This window comes from Pituophis catenifer, unplaced genomic scaffold, assembly GCF_029215685.1.
Source record: "Pituophis catenifer annectens isolate HBS135680 unplaced genomic scaffold, rPitCat1.0.hap2 SCAF_7, whole genome shotgun sequence".
Taxonomy (NCBI): domain Eukaryota; kingdom Metazoa; phylum Chordata; class Lepidosauria; order Squamata; family Colubridae; genus Pituophis; species Pituophis catenifer.
In genome coordinates, this window is record NW_027256887.1 from 33346764 (window position 1) to 33371464 (window position 24701).

Consider the following 24701-nt stretch of genomic DNA (forward strand, 5'->3'; position numbering starts at 1 on the left):
CTCTCGAATTTGTAGATAATCCAGCTGGGGTATCCGATAAATCCAAAGGCAATTTATCTGGTACAGTCTCTGTCTTTAGTTCCAGCTCCTTCTGCTTATCCTGTATTATATCTGAAGACGTTAAATTCATTTTCAACCTATTTTGATAAAATTCTTCCGCTCTTTCAACAGTATTTAACTGGTATCTTTCTCCTTGATATCTCAATATAATACCAACTGGGACGTCCCACCGGAATTGAATATTTCTCCTTTTTAACTCAGACACCAGAAAGCCAAATTTCTTCCTTTCCATTAATATCTTAGGTGGGAGTTCCTTGTAAATCCAAATCTTTCTTCCATACAATTGCAAATTAGAATTGAAGGAATTTTGCACAATTTTATTCCTAATTTCTTTATCTGAAAAATAGATTACCACATCTCTAGGCAATTGCCTTTGCTTGGCAGTCCAGGAGTTTATTCGATAAGCTCTGTCAATCCTACAAAACACTTCCTCAGGTTGAATCTTTAAAATCCCAGCTAGAAATTCAGAAGATATTTTCCTTAAGTCATCTCTGTTATTTTCCTGCAAACCTCTAAGTCTTATTGCATATTCTGTAAAATTATATTGTATCTTTAGAACCTCTTTTTCAATCCTCTGTTGCAGAGTTTCTACATTACCAGACTTTTGATCAGCATCCATTTTAAATTTTTCTTCTGAACTATAATCCTGAATATTTAACAAATCATTTTCAATTTTTTGAATTCTATTGTCCAATTTGTCTTGAATTTCATCCATTTTTGACTCTAGTAAATTAGCATTTATTTCCAACCGAATCATGAATTCTGACATTTTTAAAATTTTTTGCTGCAAAAAGTCAAACTTGGATTTCACCAATTCCTTAGTTTCCTGCTTAAATTTTTCAAGTTGCTGATTCACAATCTCATCCCTTCTTTCAATCTCCTCTAAGAGAAATTCTATTATATTAAAATCAGGTTTCTGGGACTGAAGAGTTAAAACTTGTTCCTTTAAATTCTTAGTGGGGGAATCCCCCCCACCTATTTTTTTGTCTGACTTCACAAGCCTCAGTGCCATGTTTCCGCCTAAGCAGGCTTTGTTAGAAGAAAAAAAAAAACAAGACAAAAGACTTCCAGCCAGCAACAATCAGGCCTCCAGGGGAAAAAGAGAAAAACAAAAACAGGAGCGGAGTTTTGTCTACAAATGTAGCCAGTGGTATTTATTCCGCTACATTGTAATAATAAAAAACGGAAGAACTTTCCCTCTCAAACTCTTCTCCAGCCGCGGCAGACGCCATTTTAAAAAAAACCTTTTTTCCTCTTTCTCTTCCTCTATTCTCTTAAGTAATTTTTAAAAGATAAGTAAAATACTTGCGCTTCAGTATTACAGGTCCAGCTCACATTTTCTTTGAGTAATCTGTCAAATTCGCAGGCTTGCTTTTGACGCCTAGCTCTGCATTAGCAGAGGTCTCCCAAAGCCCGGAGCAGCGGCTGGGGATATGGGGCATCTCATCCGCTCCATCCCAAAAGTAAAAGAAAAACTTTTGGGATTCTGCAGAGAGTTCTACCCACCCCTGCCGGCTCTATCTCCGTTTCCTCATGGGAACGGAGTTTTTTCGAGCCGCCGTTCCGTTGTGAAGGCGGCTCTGACAGGCTATGGAAGCTGACGATCCCAAAGGAACGTCTGGCGGCGGCCAGCAGCAAACAGGAAGTCGAGCAGATGTTTTTCTTAAGTCATTACTGTTATTTTCCTGTAAACCTCTGATTCTAATCGCAAATTCTGTAATCCTGTATTGCAACATTACAACCTCTCTTTCAATTCCTTGCTTTATATCTTCTGCATTATAAGTCTCGTGATCAGCTTCCTCTTTAGACTTTAGTTCTGAGCCATTATCTCGAATATTTATTAAATCCTTTTCAATTCTTAATATTTTATTATCCAAATTATCAATTTTCTCCATTTTAGACTCTAGCGATTTAATATTTGTATCCAACTTTATAACAATTTCTGAAAAACCATTAGTCACTGTTACAATCTTTTGTTGCAAATTATCATACTTTTGTTGTATCATTTCTTTAATTTCCTGCCTTAAATTTTCAAATTTCTGGTTCACAGTCTCATAATATTTTGCCATTTCCTCCTGGATAAATTCTTTTAAGTTAAAACCATTCTGCAAAGTCTGTAAGCTCAGAGCTTGTTCAAACAGTTGTGAGTGGGGGAGCACCCCCCCCTTTCTTGTCTATCAGATTTTATTAGTAACGCCATCCTTCCAGCAAATTGTTCTTTTTTACCCTCCAAACAAGATCAAGTATAAATCTCCAAGAAGAGAGGAACTTAAAATAACTCTTTTTCTTTCAAATTGTAACCAGCACTATATATTCCGCTACTTTGTATCTATAATGGAAGGACTCTTACTTTCAGCTTTCTTCTACTTCCCAAGCCTCAGCGGCCATTTTAAAGCTTTTTTTCCCCCTCTTTCACTTTAAAATGCTTGTAAATTCATTAAGGATACTTGCGATTTAGGGTCCAAAATCCAAGTCTCATCTTTTTTAATAAGTCCATCTGTTAGTTTCATTAGTTAGTCCATTTCCAGTGTCTAGCTCTGCAAAAAAGCAGAGTGCACTCGATGCCCGGAGCGGCGGCAAGGGACAATAGGGAGCTCCAACCTGCTCGCCCCCAAGAGTTAAAAAAGACTCTGGGGACTTCGCAGAGGGCTCTACCCGCCCCCGCCCGCTCAGACTCACATTTCCTTCAGGAAATGGAGTTTTTCGAGCCGCCTTTCAGATGTAAAGGCGGCTCTTTTACAGGCAACGGGGCAGCGGTCACGAAGGACCGTCTGGCGGCGCCGGAAGCCAGACAGGAAGTCTCTCTTTTCTTTTTCCTCACCAAAAAAGGTAGGTGCAAATAATGGGAAATTTAGGGAAAAAGAGGAGAGTTCAAGATTTTAAAACACAAAAGAAAAAAGCTCTATTTAACTAGGGAATTGTAATAATTGAGATACTATTAATTGTATATTGTGTTGAAAGCAGAAATGGTTAAGTTGTGGTTTGGAGGAATATATGGGGGAAATTATTTGGTTTATTATTATTGGTAAATATAATTAATTGATTTGTAAGAAATTGGATTGCATGGAAATAATTGGAATATTCATGTTCATATTGATTAATATACAAAAAAGGTAGTTATATAACTAATTGATTTATATTAAAATGTTGAATTTATATTAAACAACTGTAATATTACATAATTAACCAATGTGAGGATGGATATAAAAGTAGATGACAATGGGAAGGGGTATAATATAGAATAGAAGGGAAAAATTGAATTTGATTAAGATTAGAGATGAGGATGAAGGGTAATATTGGTTTTTTACAAAAATAGATGAGGAATAAATATGGCAAAAAGGAAATATAGAAATTGTAAATTTAATTGAAATGACTAAACACTGTTTAAATTTGTGAACCGACCAAATACTCTGTTCAAAGAAAATACATTGTATGTTTGTATGTGTTTTTCTAATAATTGTTATTTATTCATATTTGTTCTCTTTTATTCTTTAAAGTTTAACAATTCATTCTTTATCTTAATATCTTTATATTTGTTTGGGGTTGGCTTTCTTCCCTTTCATCTTTTTTATTGTACAGCAATCTTTCTCCTCAAACCTACCACCTCTCTCTTTTCTTTCCTTCTTACTTTCTCTTCCTCCCCCTCTTCTTCTCTTCCCTACTTCCTCTTCCTTTCTCCTTCTCCTCCTCTCTTCCTCCCTCTCTTACCCTCACTCCTACTCTAATTTCCCTTCCCTTCCTTCATCCCTCTCTATTGCTGGACTACTCAGAGGGCTGAAAAAGTTATTTCTGACTGGTCCTCGCACTTTTGACCAGTCCTCGAACTTATGACTGTCCTCACATTTTACGTTTTTGCCCTATCTTGTCACCATGGTGAAGAGAAACAGTTGTGAAATGAGTGACACGGTTGTTAAGAATGCTACAATGGGCATAAATGATGACTAGTCATAAGTGCGAAGACATAAGTGTGAGGACCTGTCAGAAATCACTTTTTTCAGCCCTCTGGGTAGTCCTTTTGTGCACATGGACTACTCAGAGGGCTGAAAAAGTTATTTTTGACTGGTCCTCGCACTTTTGACCAGATCTCGAATTTACGACTATCCTCACATTTTACGTTTTTTACCCTATCTTATCACCATGGTGAAAAGAAGCAGTTGTGAAATGAGTGACATGGTTGTTAAGAATGCTGCATGGGCATAAATGTGAGGATGGTCATAAGTGTGAGGACCAGTCAAAAGTGCGAGGACCTGTCAGAAATGACTTTTTTCAGCCCTCTGAGTAGTCCCTATACACATAGCCACGGCCACCCGGTCACATGACCAGCTAGCCACGCCCACCCAGTCACATGATCTCCAAGTCATGCCCACAAAATAAGCCACGCCCACAGAACCGGTAGTAAAAAAATTTAGAACCCACCCCTGGTTGGGGGTCACCACAACATGAGGAACTGTATTAAAGGGTCGCGGCATTAGGAAGGTTGAGAACCACTGCTGTGGAGGAAAAGGGTTTCTGAAGAAAGTCTTGCTCAGTGGGAGCCATTTAAAAACAACATTTTTTGTAATAGAACTATTGTCTAGGGAATGTTGCATGGATGAAACATGAATTTGACTCATAACTTTTCAAGCCACATTGCAAGGGGCAGAGAAGTTTACTCTCTGCTTCAGTATAAGTAGGAATCATTCATGGAGCTGAAGCTGAACCTTGGCATGTTTACAAAATCTGTACCATTCTCTGTCTTTTCTAGAATAGTAGGAAGCTCTTTGAGAAATCTGAATACATTTTTAATATCTTATCTTTGCAGGTCAGCTACTTCGGTTGAAAATGTTTCGAGAGGATCATGGGTCTTGGATGACAATGTTTTTCAGCACCATACTTTTTCTCTTCATCTTTTCTCATATCTACAATCTATGTCTTCTTATGGCAGGTAACATGAGGTAGGCTGTAGCTTTCTGATATTACTTTTGTTAATTATAACTCATTGATTAGAATTTTATAAATAGATAAATATGCACGTTTTATATCAGGGAACTAATTCATTCATATCTTTCCAAGTAGAAAATACTAAATAACTATAGGAGAAAAATTCCAACCGCTACTGATTTAAATATCTGTTAATAGCTAGAGCAGTAAAGGATTGGATAATAAGTAAGAACACACAGTTATAGCTAATTGGTTAAAGAAAGTGGGCCACTGCATGAGGGAATCTGAGCTGTAATTGGTTGCTATGAGAGTAAAGGGGGGAGTTTCCTTGTTTCCTGCCTTTTTTCCTCTGTGTGCCTTGTGTGCTCTCTGTGATTTAACTCATGATGTTCCTGCTGTGTTGATTTACCTGTCGATGCTCCTATTTGCTTATCTTATTTACTGTAAATATATTTATTTATATAAAACCACTGGTTCATGTCAGTGTATCTGACTCCATTTGGACACTGGCTACACAATTCCCTGACAGGTTATGGGACCAGAAGTGCCCTAAGAGCCAGGAGTATTTTTCTGAGGTAAAAGTTTCTTCGTGAGCCTGAGGAAGGCTGAGGACTGTTGGCTTGTAAAGACAGCACGATGCTATCCGTTACAGGAATTGGAAAAGGATTTCCTGTGGCTCGTCTTAATGAGACAACTTATCTTTCTCATTTATCGTTTTATTTTATTATATAAAATGTAATATATTTTATATATACTATATATTACAAGAAGAAAAGAAAATAGGAAATTAAGGGAGGGAAAGGGAGTGGGGGAAAGGGAACATGGGAACATGGCTAACTGAACACATGCCTGGGAACAGATCTCCGAAGGATTTTTCCCTAGAGTGTTGCTTTTCTGCCTTCTAACTGAAGGAACTGGCATCCTATCAGCTTTTATGATCCATCTGGCCAGGGTGTGTCAAAGAACTTCCCCTCGGAACCCTTCAGTACAGCTGTAAGCTGGCAAACGGCTTCTGGAGTTGAACTCCAAAGCTATCTGCTGGGAGGGGAGGGACTGCAAACGGACAGTAAATTATGCCTTTGTCTTCTTAATCACCTTCAATGACTATTATTCTTTCTTTTTTTTTATCAAGTTTTTTTTATTTTTTAGACAGACATACATACAAACATACAATGTATTTTCTTTGAACAGAGTATTTTGCCAGTTCACAAATTTAGATAGTATTTAGTCATTTCAATTTTAATTTATAATTTCTAGATTTCCTTTTTGCCATATTCATTTCTCATCTATTTTTTAAGAACCAATATTACCCTTCATTCTCATCTCTAATCTTAATTAAATTCAGTTTTTCCCTTCTATTCTGTATTATACCCCTTCCCATTGTCATCTATTTGTATATCTTTCCTCACCTTGGTTAGTTATGTAATGTTACAGCAGTTTAATTCTTATGATTATAATAAATCCGCTTATTTTATAACATACATTTCCTTTGATAATACAAATCCAACATTTTAATATATATCAGTTAGTTATATAACTATCCTTTTTTATATTAATCAATATAAACATGAATATTCCAGTTATTTCCATGTAATCCAATTCCTTACAAATCAATTAATTATAGCCATTTCTGCTTTCAACATAATAGACAACTGGAAGTATTTCAATTATTACAATTAATCATTTCTACTTTCTTCACATTATAGAATTAAAGAGTTAAAAATATTCCAACCATTACAGTTTCCCTAATTAACTTTAAAGTATTCTAGCTGTTATCCAAGCCACAACTTAATCCTTTCCACTTTCACCATCATATACCATTAAAGGTATTTCAATTGTTACAATTTAAACTTATTCATATTTCTTTAAAAAAAATGAAATTAAAAAAAACAAAGCTTATCATTATCTAAGTTTCAAAGATACAATACAAATATTCCAATTATTATTCATTTCATTTTTGCAATCATATGGTTTCCCATTTTTTTACTACAATTCATATTTCAATTCTAAATATATATAGCATCTTTCTCTTTCATTTCTTTTTCTCCCTTCCCATTTTTATTTTTACCTTTTTCTTTCCCCTTTTTTTCTTTTGTACTTTGAAATCTTGAGCTCTCCTCTTTTGCCCTAAATTTCCCATTGTTTCCCATCTCTTTTCTCCTTTTCTTACTTCCCCATTATTTATCCCACTGTTTATCCCAGTGTAATCATTCTGTGTTTCACAAATCTGAACTCTTCTATTTTGCCCTGCATTTCCTGCTGATTCCCATCCTTTTCCTCTTTTTTCTTTTCACTGTTAATCCCAGTGTAATCATTTAAATTTTTTGTGTTCTTTCTATTTCTCCCTTCTCTCTTTCTTTGTCTGTTTGTGCCTTTTTTGTTTTTTCCATTGTTAATCCCAATGTAACCTCTAAAAACCTCCTTTTTATTATTACTATCCATATATTCAATTAGTTTTCCAAAATTAATCTCATTCTCTTTATCTTCTTTGTTTTCAGTCTCTGTGTCTTGCTTCTCCATCTTTGTTTCCTTGTCAGCTTGAACATGCTCTCTCTCAGTTTTTGGATTCTCAAGTTTCGATTCTCCATGTACCATCGTAATTATTCCTCTTATTTCTGCTTTCCACAACAAATACATCATTTTCCATCATTTGTCTAATTTCCTGCGCCATTTTATTCTTTCTATATTACTATTTACGCTGGGGGTTTCAGTTTTAAAATAATTTTTTTGTTGTTGTTATTTCACCTGTGGGTTGGCTGTCACTCACCCGGCTTCAAAAACTCTGTTGCATTCACTGCTCCTGCTCAATACTTAGTACGGTTGCCCCAGCTTCTTGAGAGCCACAATGGCTGCTGCCTCCGCCGCCGAATTGGAGAGATTCCTCTGACCTTCAAGGAACTTGCCTGTTCCTCTTGGTCTTCCGAGGTGCCTCTCCTTCTTCCCTGTCCCTACAGGACGGTTCTGGTCCAAAGACCCCTCTGCAGCGGTTCGTCATGTCAGAGGCAATCAGCCCCGTTACCTTCCTGGGGTAATTGCCTGGATCGTGGCATTTTCCTTGTGTATACTTTTGAAAAATAAAACCGGAATACATCTTCTAATTAAACTCATATTTATTGTAAAGAAGAAAATAAAACATCTTACTGATCTAATTGGTTACATTTTGAAATAAAGTTCGTGCCAGCTGCTTCTCAGCAGTCGGACTTTTCTTGGCAAAAGAACAAAGTAAAGAGTGTGAAGGAATGTGGGTGGACAGACTTGTGCAGTTTAGCTTACTGATAACAATTCTTGGCATGCTACTGAAAGTCTGATAGTCCAGAAATGAGAGCTCAGCTGGTAAATAAAAAAACGCAGTGACAATCCCCTTCTTTTGCCAGTTGAGCGAATATCAGGTACATCATCAAATAAGGCACATCTTCTTATGCAGATACTCGTGTTGAGCTGCTGGAAGTGGTTTGTTGAGCATGTCTGCAATTTGATCATGTGTAGATACATACTGCATTTTAACAAAACCTTTTTTCACTAAATGTTTTATGTTTTGATAACGGATGTCAATGTGTCTGGACCTAGAACCTGTGAAATGTGATTCAGAAATATAAACTACCGATTCATTGTCTTCCATCATGGTGATCGGTCGGATCGCGTGCATCCAGATATCTGTGACTAAAGCATCAAACCAAGTTAGAGAATTACATGCATCTGAAACACAAGCATATTCAACTTCAGTAGATGAACAAGAAACAAAATTCTGTTTACGTACTTGCCAATAAACAGGACATCCATTTAAGAACATCATATAACCTGAAGTACTTTTACGTGATTTCTTATCACTTGCCCAATCAGAATCTGCATAACAACATAATTCTGCATAATCAGTATGTGTTGGTTCTAACAATAACTTCATGTGTTTAGTGTATTTTAGGTATCTCAATAATTTCTTAACGCATGTCCAATGAAACTGTTTTTCCTAACCTATGTGTCGAGACAAGAGATTAACACTAAGTGCAATGTCGGGTCTGGTCCAACTACTAATGTACAACAGTGACCCAATAACTGAACGATAAAGTGTTTGATCCTCGAACTCAGGACTTGCTTCTTGTGTCAAGTTGTGAAAATCTGTTTGCATGGGTGTCTTTGTTGTGTTAGCATCCTTCATGTTGCAATGATGCAAAATTTGTTCAATTTTATCCTCTTGTGAAAGACTAAACCCCTTCTGTGTTTTTTCAATCTGAACACCTAAATAAGTGCTAATATGACCTAATGATTTCAATGTGAAGTATCTCTGCAAAGCTTTGGCAAAAATTTCACTCATTTGCTTATTTGGACCAATATAAACAATATCATCAACATAAACAAGAACGATCTCATATGCATTGTTAGATCTTTTTGTGAACACGCACTCATCAGTTTCGGACTTAATAAAGCCCATTGAATTTAGTTTGTTAGTAAGACATAAATACCATATTAAACCAGACTGTTTCAGACCATAAAGACTTTTGTTTAGAAACCAGGTATCCCCTTCTTGCTGTCGGAATCCTGGAGGACCTTTCATGTAGATCTCTTCATCTAGGTCTGCATGTAGATAAGCCGTGTCAACATCGAACTGGAAAACTTCTAAACCAAGGATAGTTGCAGTTGCTAAAGCAATTTTTACACTCTCAGTTCGAACTGCCAGTGAATAGGTATTTGTGTAGTCCTCAGGATAACGTTGAGCGAAACCCTGAACTACAAGTCTGGCCTCGTACAATGACTCACCATTTGGCTTCTTTTAGATTCTGTAGACCCATCGAGTGCCAATGACCTTTTTGTTTGCTGGAGGTTTTGCAGGTGTAAACACTTTAAGTTTCTTTAGACTGTCCATTTCAACCTGCATTGCTTCATACCATTTGTCTTGCTCTGAATCAGGAAGCTGCTTGATTTGTGTGAAATTATCAGGTGGAAGTGTAACATTGCAAATCAAAGGCAAGGGTGCTTTTGTCAGTTGCCAAGAATATCGTTGTGGAGGGATTCCTTTTGTGGCCCTCTTGGAACGTCTCGGGACATCAATCCAGTCTTCTTCTGCTTCGTCCTCGTCCTCACATTCGTCGCTAGCGTCAGCATCCGCGGCTTGCGAAGATGGAACATCGGGTTGAGAAGAACTAGTGGAATCTTGATCATCAATCTGCGTGGCATCAGCAGTATCATCTCTAGGAAAATAAACTCCAGGATCATTGGAATAAGTCCTGGACCAGTCAACATCTTCCTCAAAATTAGCAGATTGGGAAATCACAATTACATGTTTAGAGTCAATAAATTTGCTTCATTTTGAATTATCATCAATACCCATAAATCTCAGTCTTTTTGCTGCTGGACCTCCTTTTCTTCTTTGAGCTAAGGGAATGTTCACCACAGCATATGAACCAAAAATATGGATGTTTTTAAGATCGGGCTTGTAGCCATACAACATGAAGAAAGGAGTCTGATTCATTACACTGCTCCAAGTACGGTTGACAATGTAATTTGCATATTTTATAGCTTCACCCCAGTATATCATATCAAGGTTGGCGTCTTCTAGGAGACAACGCATCATGGTTTGCAGTACCCCTTGTCTTCTCTCTACGACCCCATTATGAGCCAGTGTGTAAGGGGCTGAAGTCTGATGAATAATTCCATTCTTACGCATCCAGTCCTGGAAACGCTGAGACATGAATTCAGCACCACGATCAATCTGGATTCTGGCGATGCGAACTTGGTGTTGGGTAGAAACAAGGGCTGCAAAGTCTTTAAAGATCTGGGATAGGGCGGCTGCCGGGGCTTTGGACCGGGTCGTGCCTTTGCGGCCTCTGACCCGGCGCCGAACTCACTTAGCCCCTTGGTTTTCCAAGGAGCTGAGGGAGATGAAGCGCCGGAAAAGACGCCTAGAGAGCGGTTGGAGGGCCAGTCGTTCCGAGTCTGACTTGACACTCATATTAAGACCTACCTAGTGGCGATAAAAGCGGCGAAATCTAGCTATTTTGCCGCTCTTATCGCGTCATCAGATAACCGCCCAGCCACCCTGTTTAGGGTGACCCGCTCCCTCCTCCATCTGGGAGCGCGGGAGGACCCTTTGCAGGGCCGAGCTGAGGATTTTGTACAGTATCTGGATGATAAAATAACTCGGATTCGGGAAGACTTGGCCACCGACTGGGTTAGTTCAGACGAGATGATTGAGGCAGGCCTTGAGAGTGTTATCTGGGAGGAGTTCGATCCTGTGGCTCCCGAGGACGTGGACAGGATCTTGGGACGACTGAATGCAACCACATGTTTATTGGACCCGTGTCCCTCCTGGTTGGTGCTGGCTTCCCGGGAGGTTACACGAGGCTGGCTCCAGGGGATTATTAACACTTCTTTGAGCGAGGGTGTCCTGCCGGCCGCCTTGAAAGAGGCGGTGGTGAGGCCTCTCCTCAAGAAGCCATCCCTGGATCCGGCTATTTTGGCTAACTATCGTCCAGTCTCCAACCTTCGCTTTATTGCGAAGGTTGTTGAGAGTGTGGTGGCGCGACAGCTTCCCCAGTACCTGGATGAAGCTGTCTATCTGGATCCACTCCAGTCCGGCTTCAGACCTGGGTACAGCACGGAAACGGCATTGGTCGCGTTGGTGGATGATCTCTGGAGGGCCCGGGATAGGGGTTATTCCTCTATCCTGGTCCTATTAGACCTCTCAGCGGCTTTTGATACCATCGACCATGGTATCATGTTGCGCCGGCTGGAGGGACTGGGAGTGGGGGGCACCGTTCTGCGGTGGTTCTCCTCCTATCTCTCCGACCGGTCGCAATCTGTGTTGACAGGGGGGCAGCGGTCGACCCCAAGGCGCCTTGTTTGTGGGGTGCCGCAAGGGTCGGTCCTCTCACCCCTCCTGTTCAACATTTATGTGAAGCCACTGGGTGAGATCATCCGTGGTTTTGGGGTGGAGTTCCATCAGTACGCTGATGATACTCAGCTGTACATTTCCACCCCAGACCATCCCAATGATGCCTTGGAAGTGATGTCCCAGTGCCTGGAGGCCGTGCAGGTCTGGATGGGGAGAAACAGGCTTCGACTCAATCCTTCCAAGACCGAGTGGCTGTGGCTGCCGGCATCCCGGTATAGCCAGCTGACGCCATCGCTGGTTATTGGGGGTGAATCATTGGCCCCCACGGAGAGGGCCCGCAACTTGGGTGTCCTCCTGGATGTGCGGCTGTCTTTAGAAGGGCATATGACAGCCGTGGCCAGGGGGGCTTTTTGTCAGGTTCGCCTGATACGCCAGTTGCGCCCCTTTCTGGACCGGGACTCCCTACGCACGGTCACTCAAGCACTCGTCACTTCTCGTCTGGACTATTGTAACACTCTCTACATGGGGCTCCCCTTGGGGTACACCCGGAGGCTCCAACTGGTGCAGAATGCAGCTGCGCGGGGGATTATGGGAGCGATGGGGCGCTCCCATGTGACTCCTCTCCTGCGTGAGCTGCATTGGCTTCCGGTGGACTTCCGGGTGCGCTTCAAGGTGTTGGTGATCACCTTTAAAGCGCTCCATGGCTTAGGGCCAGGGTACTTACGGGACCGCCTTCTGCCACCAATAGCCTCCCACCGGCCGGTTCGCTCCCACAGAGAGGGCCTCCTCAGGGTGCCGTCGGCCAGACAATGCCGGCTGACGACCCCCAGGAGGAGAGCCTTCTCTGTGGTGGCACCTACCCTATGGAACAATCTACCCCCAGAGATACGAGTGATCTCCGACCTCCGGATTTTTCGTCGGGCCCTAAAACCTTATTTAAAAACTGTCCTGATTTTAGGGTTAGTTTTAAAAATTTTAATATTTATTTTAATTGACAAGTTTTAAATTATGGGCCAAATTTATAAATTATTTTAACTTTATTTTTAACTGTGATGTTTGTATAGATGTTTTTTATCTGGCTGTTCACCGCCCTGAGTCCGAAAGGAGAAGGGCGGTATAGAAATTCGAATAAATGAAAATGAAATGAAATGAAATGAAAAGTCTCAGATTTTTCTTTCATAGGATATACATATCCATATCTAGAGTAATTATCAACAATTGTTAGAAAATATTTTCTACCACCAAATGATGGCGGAAAAGGACCAACTATGTCAGTTTGAACCAAATCAAAAATGCGTGTTGACAGGCGTGTAGCGTGTTTGGGAATGGCTGCTGCTTTGGATTTGGCCTTTTTGCAGACAGCACAATCCAAAAACACCTTACACCCCTTTAGATCCAAACCTTTTGCGAACTCCGGCATCTTCCTAAGAACATGGAAACTGGCATGCCCCAATCTTCTATGCCATTTATGGATACACCTGGAATGCAAAGGTTTACCAGTTAGTGAATTCTCAACATTAACAGTTTTATGAGGAACCTCAGGCTTGCTCTGAGCAAACTGTTTCCCAATTTTCTTTTTGTTGGCTTTAGGAGCCTTTGGAATAGCAACAGGATCTCTCACTGGAGCATCTCTCTCTGGGCCTATGCTCTCCCTTTTGGAGTTTGTATACTTGCCTGTGTTTGTGTCTTAGGCTTTGGCTTTAAGTAATAAACATCACCAATTAATATGGTCTCAGCAACAATATCTCCATCTTTAACTATGTAACTTGCTTTTTCAAGGTGGTGAACCTGGAATTTTAATGCTCCAGACAAGTGACACTGACTAAGCAAATTACTGGTTGCTGTTGGTATGTAATAAACATCAGGAATGAATGCATCGAGCTCTTCAACATAAACAGTTCCTTTTCCTTTGACCTGACAAGGATGATTGGAAAAAGAATAAAGTTCACGTAGTTCAGGTTCAGGCTCGTGCATCTCTTTGAAAAGTTCCTTTCATGCAATGCTGCACCACTGTCCAAAGTCCACAGGAGTCGTCTGTCGTACTCTGGTTGAGGTTGTGGATCATTGGTTAAAGCCAATGTGGCGAGTGGAGCTTGTGGATCATGCTGGCGACCACGACGACCTTGTCTTCCGCCTCTGCCTCTGCCTCTGCCTCTGGAGTCTGTTCCTCTGGGCTGGTTCATGACGGGAGCTGGAATTCGTTGGGGACAATCCTGGGTGGCATGTCCCACACGATCACAGATGTAGCATCTTGGCATCCTTAGAGCGTAGGTCCTTCCTCGGAAGGGGTGCCTAGCTGGAGCTCTTGATGCGGGTGGTCCTCTCAAATGGGGAAGAACAGGGGATGGGGAGGAACAGGCTCAAGCTCAACCCTTCCAAGACTGAGTGGCTGTGGCTCCCGGCATCCCGATATAGTCAGTTGACTCCATCACTGACTATTGGGGGCGAGTCTTTGGCCTCCACAGAAAGGGCTCGCAATCTGGGAGTCCTCTTGGATATGCAGCTGTCCTTGGAGGAACATCTGACAGCTGTAACTAGGGGGACCTTTTGTCAGGTTCGCCTGATTCGCCAGTTGCGGCCCTTTTTTTTCTTTTTATTGAAAAAGTTTTCAAATACAAATTTTTCCCCCCCTTTTTTCCCCTCTCCCTCCCCCTCCCTAACCCCCCCCTCCCCACCCATCCCCCCCTGTGACTTCTTCATAACAAAAAAAAACCCTAATTCATAACAAATTACTTACTCCCTCCTCTAAATATTGACCTTTACTTACTAAAAATATTAATATTATAACATCCCCCTTTATCCATACATTTCAGAAAAGAGAAAAGAAAGAAAAAAAAAAGACATTATACTATAACATTATAGAATAACTTCTCCACTTTAAAACTATACGATAAGTCCTACTTTAACATTTAATCTTCTATATATATTACTATAACATTTCAAAGCGGCCTTCCCCATAAAATCTAGTTTAACATTTATTCCACTCTATCCATTTCCTCCACTCCCCTAAATATATCACTTAAAAATCCCTTTTCTTAGACTAATCAATCTACTAACTAGCTTATTCACCCACTATCATGCAAAATTACCATACACAACATTTCTTAATATCTTTGATTCACTGCCCACACTACTTAAAAATATATGTCTATATTTTCCATTATATCTAAATAAAAAAAAAGAAAAGACAATGACTTTAAGTTTATAATCCATATAATATCTTCTTTGAGGTCTTTCCACTGGATTGGTAGAACCAACATCCATAATCGGGTAACATAGCTTGCTGGTGCAACAGTTTATTCAGGATCTTCAATCATATCTGCCCCCATCAGTAGTAAATATCTTCTTATATGTATAAAGGTAAAAACAACCACCCGAGTGACATTATAATTATATTCCATATAGTAATAACTGTGGGTTTCATCAGGATTATTAATTCCCATCATCGTAGTGGGTAACAACCCGATCCTCTGCATGCCCCAGCATAATTCTCTTGCCTTGTGATTCAAGATAATTATAATATGTTTATCAACACAAAAAGAAATTCCAAAGTGGATAATTCAAATCCATCAGTTTAAGGCTCTTTTCACGTCCCCAGATTACGGCCATGCAGAGATCTGCCACAATCCTCAGGATGATATTAACCAATACATCGCCTCTTCTATGTTTACACATAATCATTCATATTTTAAAGTCACTGGCTTCACTGTTGCTTGATTTAGAAATTTCTATTTTTATGCAACCTTTTTCTTTTTTTCTTTTCTTTTTGTGGGTTTGGTTTCCATCCTGGTTTCCTTTCTACAAATTGTGTATCATCTGGTCGGTTTTCATTCTGCTTTGTAGATTGGTCTTGTTGGTTTTGTTTTTGTATCTCATGTTTCTTTTTTATCCCTTGTATATCCCCTAATTGGTTTCCATGCTTATCCTTGTCTTGATAAGTCATCACATTAAGGTTAGATGCCACTTCTCTCAAATTTGTAGATAGTCCAGCTGGGGTATCCAATAAATCCAAAGGCAATTCATCTGGTACAGTCTCTGTAATTCGATATTTTACCTTTATTTCCAGCTCCTTCTGCTTATCCTGTATTATACCTGAAGATGTTAAGTTCATTTTCAACCTATTTTGATAAAATTCTTCCGCTCTTTCAACAGTATTTAGCTGATATCTTTCTCCTTGATATCTGAATATAATACCAACTGGGGCGTCCCACCTAAATGGGATATTTCTCTTTTTTAACTCATTCACCAGAAAACCAAATTTCTTCCTTTCCATCAATATCTTAGGTGGGAGTTCCTTGTAAATCCAAATCTTTTTTCCATACAATTGCAAATTAGAATTGAAGGAATTTTGCACGATATTATTCCTAATTTCTTTATCTGTAAAATAAATCACCACATCTCTAGGCAATTGCCTTTGCTTGGCAATCCAGGAGTTTATTCGATAAACTCTGTCAATCCTACAAAACACTTCCTCAGGTTGAACCTTTAGAATCCCAGCTAGAATTTCAGAAGATATTTTCCTTAAATCATCTCTATTATTTTCCTGCAAACCTCTTAATCTTATCGCATATTCTGTGAAATTATATTGTACCATTAAAATCTCTTTTTCAATCTTCTGTTGCAGATTTTCTGCATTACCAGACTTTTGATCAGCATCCTTAGGGTTTTCTTCTAAGCTATTATCCTGAGTGTTTGTCGAATCATTTTCAATTTTTTGAGTTCTATTGTCCAATTTATCTTGAATTTCTTCCATTTTAGACTCTAGTAAATTAGTATTTGTGTCCAACTGTATCATAAATTCTGAAAAACCATTAGCCACTTTTGAGAATTTTTTCTCCAAAAAATCAAACTTAGATTTCACCAATTCTTTAATTTCCTGCTTAAATTTTTCAAGTTGCTGATTCACAATCTCCTCCCTTCTTTCAATCTCCTCTAAGAAAAATTCTATTATATTAAAATCAGGTTTCTGAGACTGAAGAGTTAAGACTTGTTCCTTTAAATTGTTGGTGGGGGAATCCCCCCCCTTCTTGTTTATCTGACTTTGTGAGTCTCAGTGCCATGTTTCCGCCCAGGCAGGCTTTGTTAAAAAAAAGCAAGAAAAAAAAAAGACTTCTTTCCAATCAACAACAATATCAAGTCTCCAAGGGAAAAAAAGAGAAAAAGACACAGGAGCGAAGTTTTGTCTACAAATGTAGCCAGTGGTATTTATTCCGCTACATTGTAGTAATAGAAAACAGAAGGACTTTCCCTTTCAGCCTCTCCTCCAGCCGACGCCATTTTAAAAGGCTTTTTTTCCTCTTTCTTTTCCTCCTCTCTCTTAAGTAATTTTTAAAAAATCAGTAAAATACTTGCGGTTCAGTATTACAGGTCCAGCTCACATTTTCTTTGAGTAGTCTGTTAAATTTGCAGGCTTGCTTTTGACGCCTGGCTCTGCATTAGCAGAGGTCTCCCAAAGCCCGGAGCAGCGGCTGGGGATATGGGGCATCTCATCCGCTCCGTCCCAAAAGTAAAGGAAAAACTTTTGGGACTCCGCAGAGAGTTCTACCCACCCCTGCCGGCTCTATCTCCATTTCCTCATGGAAACGGAGTTTTTTCGAGCCGCCATTCCATTGTGAAGGCGAGTTGCGGCCCTTTCTTGATCGGGATTCCCTGTGCACAGTCACTTATGCCCTCGTCACCTCTTGCCTTGACTACTGCAACGCTCTCTACATGGGGCTCCCCTTGAAGAGCACCCAGAGGCTCCAACTGGTCCAGAATGCAGCAGCGCGGGTAGTGACGGGAGCAGCATGGCGCTCCCATGTAACACCGCTCCTGCGCGAGCTGCACTGGCTCCCAGTGGTCTTCCGGGTGCGCTTCAAGGTGCTGGTTATCACCTTTAAAGCGCTCCATGGCATCGGGCCTAGCTATCTTCGAGACTGCCTGCTGCTACTGACGACCTCCCATCGTCCTGTGCACTCCCACAGAGAGGGCCTCCTCAGGGTGCCATCAGCCAATCAATGTAGGCTGGTGACCCCCAGGGGGAGGGCCTTCTCTGTGGGGGCACCTACCCTCTGGAATCAGTTGCCCCCAGAGATAAGGAGGATCCAAGACCTCAGTGCCTTCCGCCGTGCCCTGAAAACTCACTTTTTCCAGCAAGCCAGGCTGGCTTAAGAAGAAATTTTAAATGTTTTAATTGGTTTGTATTTTTAATTTTGGGCCAAATTTATATATATTTTAATTGTTTTTTAATATTTGTATTTTATGTTTTTTAATTCTGGCTGTACACCGCCCTGAGTCCTCAGGGAGAAGGGCGGTATATAAATTTAAAATAAATAAATAAATAAAAAAATGTGGCATGGCTAACATGAGTGCTTCTTCTTAAATTAAAAGTCTGCATACATTGTCCACTGTGCGTTGAGCAATAGGAACTTGGTTAATCTTTGTAATGGCATCTTTCCATTCATAATTCAAAGAGTTAATGATAATGCTGATCATTTGAATATCATCAATGTTATAGCCTCTTTCTCTCAATTCTTTTCTCAGTCCTTTCAGTTTGGTCAAATGTCCTCCAATTTGTTCACCAGGTTTCAATCTCGAACCATGGAATTGAGACATGAGCAAACATGAAGACTCAATTGAGACAGGGCTGTAGCAATTTTCCAATTGGGCCCAAATTTGTTGGGCTGTTGCATCAGGCGAAAAAGGAACCTACAGTTCAGTATCCATGGACATCAATAATGTTGTGCAAGCTTTAGTTTCTAAATCTCTTACTGCAGGAGACCATGGCTGAGTAGGCGGATTAAAAATCATACAGTGAGTGCCTTCTCTGCGAAGTAACAATCCAATCTCACTGACCCAGGCCTTATAATTCTGTTCTGACATCTTTAATTTGGACTCACCAGCCAGTGGAGCAACAGAAGATGCCTGTTGAGGAATGTGCATTTGAGGTGCTGGCTGTGGAAGTAAAGGCACTTGTTGCACTGGAGGTGGACTAGGAGCTGGCCCTGGTTGTGCAGCTGGAGGCACGTGTGCATGCATTTGTGGCTGCTGTGGCATTTGAGCTGCAATATTGACATGGCCTGCTGGAGACCCAGTCATTTGCCTTTGCTGCATTAAGCTTTGTTGTGTTCCATCTAAAAGGGCACAGCACCACCAGGGGGTGCTTGAGTTTGGGCCTGTGGAGACACTTGTTGCATTGCAGCTTTCTCTAATAAATTACTTTCGCCAGCAGATGGTGCTGCACCTTTAGTTTCAGGCAGTTCAGCTAATCTCTCTGCATACGTGGCATTGTATGTAATTTGATGAGAGAGAACACCATGTGACAAATGTGACGTGTGCACAGCTCTCTGTTCTGATTGGCCTGACACAAAATCCACCAGGGGGAGTGTCTTTGGCTCCGAAGAAGAAGCCAAAATGGCGCTTTTAAAGATTTTGAAGTCAAGAGATTCTCCCTTATCTTGCTCAAGCATAAACAAAGCCATTTTTGCCTCAGATAGCTCATGTTCATAAAACTTTATATGGTTATGATAGGCTTTTATAGTTTGCTCATCCAGGGCGAGCTGAGAGCTTCAAGGAGAATAATGAATTATTTCTCTCTCTGCGTGGGGGTGAAAATGCTCAGCCGTTTGTAGAAAATCTGGCCCTGCACCAAGTGTTACAAATTCAGACGGTTCTGGGGAGACAGTTTGAGAGCTTGCATAATTAGAAGGGGGCGTTACTGACCTCAGACGTAGTGTTTTGCTTTTATCTTCAAAAGTATTTTCTCTCTTATCTCTCTCCTGATGCCTTTTTAAGAGCATTTCATCTGTTTCTTCTCCTCCCACGGCTCCCACGGCTTCTAGTTCCAGGCATGTGGCTGTAGCAAGGGGCTGAAATCTTGAGGGTCTTTCTATCTCCTGCTCTTCATCCAAAGAGGATAAAGCTCTGGGCTTCATTTTGCCCTTTTCCTTCATTTTGCCCTTTTCCTTCATTTTGCCCTTTTTCTTCTTTCTCGGCATTTTGCAAAAAATAATTAGCGTACCTCAGTAGCTAAAAACTAATTGCCTATGCGCTTATCATCAAAGTAACAAGCAAGGAAAAAAACCATAAATCAACCATCCTCTGCTACCAGTGTCAGAGGCAATCAGCCCCGTTACCTTTCTGGAGTAATTGCCTGGATCGTGGCATTTTCCTTGTGTATACTTTTGAAAAATAAAACCGGAATACATCTTCTAATTAAACTCATATTTATTGTAAAGAAGAAAATAAAACATCTTACTGATCTAATTGGTTACATTTTGAAATAAAGTTCGTGCCAGCTGCTTCTCAGCAGCTGGACCTTTCTTGGCAAAAGAACAAAGGAAAGAGTGTGAAGAAATGTGGGTGGACAGACTTGTGCAGTTTAGCTTACTGATAACAATTCTTGGCATGCTACTGAAAGTCTGATAGTCCAGAAATGAGAGCTCAGCTGGTAAATAAAAAAACGCAGTGACATGTCAGTCCAGGTTTTCACAGAGCTCATCAGAGCCTGCTAATTCCCTGACTGTCTTGCCGCGATGCTTCCGGTCGAATCCCCGACTATTATTCTTTCTTAAGAGGCTCTTTCTAGCAACAGCCTGCTATACCTTTTTGAAGACTCACACCATTTGTCTCACACATCTTTTTGTCTCAAAGAACAAGTAAGAAGGCTGCTAAGCAAGCCAAATAAGGAAGTATGCTGAGAGAGAGAGAGAGAGAGAGAGAGAGAGAGAGAGAGAGAGAGAGAGAGAGAGAGAAAGCTGATGGAGAAAGATAAAGATTGAAAGCTGTGATTTTAGTTTACTATTTGTAGTAAACTGATAGTTTGATCTTCTTAGCTGTGGATGGCTAAAATCTTCTGATTCTGATTAAAAGAGGAAGCCAAGATGTTGGAGCAAAGTATTAGAGATATATTTGAAAGGTCTCTAAATAAAATATGCCAATTTGTTGACCAGCTGTTCTCTGATGATAAAAAAACCCTCTCAAATTACTTCTGAGATACAAACATTTGGAGAATGTTACCAAATTGCTGAGGCAACTTCACAAGTAACTGAAAATGCAGAGGAGTTTATCACAGTTTTGGAAGAACTGGATATTAACTTTCACTACTATGGTTCAAATGTAAACCTTTCAACATAACTGAAAGAAGAGCATTGAGGGAACAAAACAAATTTGGGACTTTTTCTTTAAGGACATTAACTGTGCTAAAAAGAAAGGCCTAGAAGACTTTGAGAAAACTTCCAGAGAAGAAAAAGATTTTACTTCAGGAAGATAAGTTGAAAGGAGTGACTTAAACTTAATGAGTTAACTGGAATCAGGATACATTTTTTTCTGGTTGATATGTGCAACTGAAAGAAAAATTTAACCCCAAATTTGAAAACATATTTTTTACACACACACACACACACACACACACACACACACTGCTTAAGTAATTCTTAAAGTAGGTAAAAGCTATTGAAAATGTATTTGACAGTACCTGTATTAAGAGAATGTTAAAGAAAATGATGTACCAGTTTAAAGAAAAACTCTATGTTAAAAATAATGTTTATAAAAGAAAAAAAAATTCTATAAGGGTAGTTTGGAGGGAGGGAGCTAAATGCAATATTGAAGTTTAAAGCAGGGTGGATTTGATTTAAATCAAGTTGATTTAAATCACAATTTAAATCATGATTTAAATCACTAGTAAAAAGGCTTGATTTAAATCAACTCGATTTAAATCATAATTTTTTTTATTGAAAAGTTTTACAAAAAAAAATACAAAAAATTTCTTCCCCCCCATGTTCCCCCCACCCTTCCCCCCCTCATCCCACCCTCCCCCCCAGACGTCCCAGAGCAAAATACAAGGTATTTCATTTAATCAATCATAAGATAGATTAATCTACTTATCCTCAAAGTACTAACTCCCCCCCCGAAACCTTAACTCCACTATAGATAACCTAATACTTCTAATACTAACATTCATTCATAAGCTATTTGATATTTTCTTGTCTGATACTTATTTTGAATATAATCAATCCATCTTCTCCATTCCGATACGTATCTTTCTTGTGTGTGGTCCTTCAAGTACGCTGAGATTTTTGCCATTTCTGCTAGGTTTGTTACTTTCAATATCCACTCTTCAATAGTAGGCAAAGAGTCCTTCTTCCAATATTGAGCTACCAACAGCCTAGCTGCTGATATTAAGTTTAAAATCAATTTAGTCTCTGATACTGTGCAGTCCATAGTTATGCCCAAAAGAAACAATTGAGGAGTAAATTTCAATCTTCTTTTCAAAATGTTCTGTATCACCCACCAAATTTTTATCCAAAATGCCTTGATTTTCTTACAGGTCCACCATATATGATAATAGGATGCATCATTACATTCCCATCTCCAACATTTAGCTTGCAAATTCGAGTACATACATGATAATTTTTTAGGATCTAAATGCCATCTATAAAACATTTTGTAAAAATTCTCTCTCATATTTTGTGCTTGCGTAAATTTAACATTTCTGACCCAAATCTTTTCCCACATTTCCATCATCACTGGTTCCTGAAAGTTTTGTGCCCATTCTCCATTGTGGTGGGGAAGATCATCCAGAAGTGGGTGGTGCTCTGCTTCTCTGCTTGGAGACCGAGTAAATTTTTCTTGGCCACGCCTCCCTTGCCTGGGTCCTCCCCAGTTCGACTCGGTCTTCCACGAGATGAGACTGAGAAAATGAGGCTCACCAGTCCTAATTACCTGAAATACGATGGGAATTGAAACCGAACCATGGTCGCTAGCCAGCGGTCCGCTGGAAATCCTCCCTACCAGTCTGACATTTGGCTGAGGTCCCTGCCAATCCCGCGCCAGCGGAGGGGGCTTGCCTTTGGCTGGGCCGCCCCTGGCATCCGTCTGCAAATGCAAAAAGGGACTCAGTCGCTGCCTGTTGTCCAGGCATTCTGACAGCGGCAAGTGCGTTTGACGCCTCAGGAGCCGCGGCAGGAGCGCTCAAGATGAGCCAGTCTGCCTGATTGTGAGTGGAAAGCGGCTGATGCCTTGGGCGCCTCGATTGCCGCAGCAGAAGTTTGTCCGTTTCCACCCGAAGACGCGACCCAACGCTATGGGAGGTCTCCCTCTTAGCCCATTGAGCAGGGGAGTTAACAGCTCAGTTCAGGCCATGGCAGGAGTGCTCATTCGAACCAGTCTGCCTTTCCTGCCGCAGTAGGGCGGCTTCTGCGCTTCACACTAGGGTGGCCATGGCAGGGGAGCTCTGATGAGCCGTCGGCCCATTGGACAAGGTAACATGGTGGCTGCTCCTGGCGGCATCGCGTCTCAGGCAGGGGTGCCCTTTCAAGCCAGTCTGCCTTATGTCCTGAGGTTGTTTACTAGCGGAGCGCCATAATAGCGGGGGCAGGAGCGCTCCCGGTGACAAAGGAGACTTCAGCCACAAAATGACTCTGATAGCGCGGTGCGCCATGGTAGCAGTGACGGGAGCACTCCCGGTGTGCCGTTCAGCCTTATGCCACTAAGTGCCTCTGTTAGTGCCGAGCCCCATTCCTGCAGGAACAAGAGCGTTCTCTCTGATCCGTTTTCCCCTGGCTTGCTGTAACTAATAGCGACAAGCGCCTTACAGCGGGATATAAGCGCTCTCTTGGAGCATGTCGCCCTTGACATTCATTACCTCAGATAGCGCCATGCGCATAATTGCGATGGCAGGAGGGCTTCTTTGGGCCAATCTGCCCATTCCGCAAGTCGGCAGTAGAGGTTCATCGGCAGAAGCGACGGGCGTTTGGCCAGTCATTGCGGGCAGACTAATTTCAGACATTCCTACTCATTTTTGCAATTAACTTGGCAGTTCCACCAGGCGCTTCAGGGACAAGACAGGGCTCCTTCAGAGCCAGGCTGCCTCATGGAATAGCTTCCTCGGTGGTTAAGTCAGCCGCTCGGCCGCTGAGTCAAGGGGCGCTCCTTTCGTACGATCAATGCCTTTCCCCCTTAGTTAGTGTAATGGCAGGATTCCAGCATAATCAGGGCGGGAGTGCCCATTCGGGTCTCTCTCCCTCATAGCCTGTCGGCTATGCCTTGGCTTCCGCACGAGGCTAACTGGTAGCTCTCGCAGTTGTGGAAGCTTCTTCCAAGCTGAGTTGTGGAATGGCTCATGGGCTTCAGAGAGTAACAAATTTCGCCGTTCGCGGCGGCGAGACAGCTCAGGCGTCCCGCTGCAGAAACGCGGGAAAAATTTGGTGCCTTTATCGCCACTTAGCTGGCTGCGCCTTGTCAATGCTCCTGCGCAAGTTGACAGGGGGGCGGACTTCCCACCATTCCCCGCAGGCAGCATTTATGCATTGAGAGACACTCTGCATAGCTACGGCTGGGGGGAGGGAGCAAGACCCGCCCTTCTCGCTAGTCGTGGGCGGCAGTTGCTAATGGGAGCAAGTTAAACTGGGTCCTGACCAGTCGGCCTTGGACCATGGGATCCTCTTTGAGTCCTCCTTTGCCAGCCATCGGCGCCCCCTTTAATATCTCATAGCTAGCTGGGGCGCCTAGGATGACAGGATTTGGGGGGTGGTGATTCCCTTTCCCAGCGAACCCTTTGCTTCTGCATACGATCCTGCCTGCTCCAGTGTGCCGGCTAACGCGCCAGTCTCCAGGGGGCGCCCAACCATAAGCATTTGACTGATTTGATTTGCTTTGTCCTACAGGTTCCGATTGCTCCATGCCTGGAACTGCAGTCCTACTCCCCTGTGGGGGGGACCTGGTGATGCTGGTGGCAATCCAGGGAGGCACACCTCCATGATTACTTGGGCTGGCTAGCCCTGTAGCTCTCAGCCAATTTCCATAATTCCTTTCAGAGCTGCAGCACGCTTTTGTGAGCTGTGCGTACTTGCAGGTGCCACTCCACAAAGTCTCCCTTGCACAGGAGTTCCAATCAGATGGACACCTGTCATAGCAC

The 24701-nt window shown here is 41.4% G+C and overlaps 1 protein-coding gene across 1 annotated transcript in view; it reads left to right on the plus strand.

Annotated features, from left to right (window-relative positions):
* The window catches only part of TMEM117 (transmembrane protein 117), a 473220-nt gene that overhangs the window by 54537 nt on the left and 393982 nt on the right, over positions 1-24701 (plus strand). The window contains exon 2 of the mRNA XM_070947874.1: positions 4862-4994. Coding sequence (XP_070803975.1) covers positions 4862-4994 — 133 coding nt within the window. The remainder of the gene's footprint in view (positions 1-4861; positions 4995-24701) is intronic.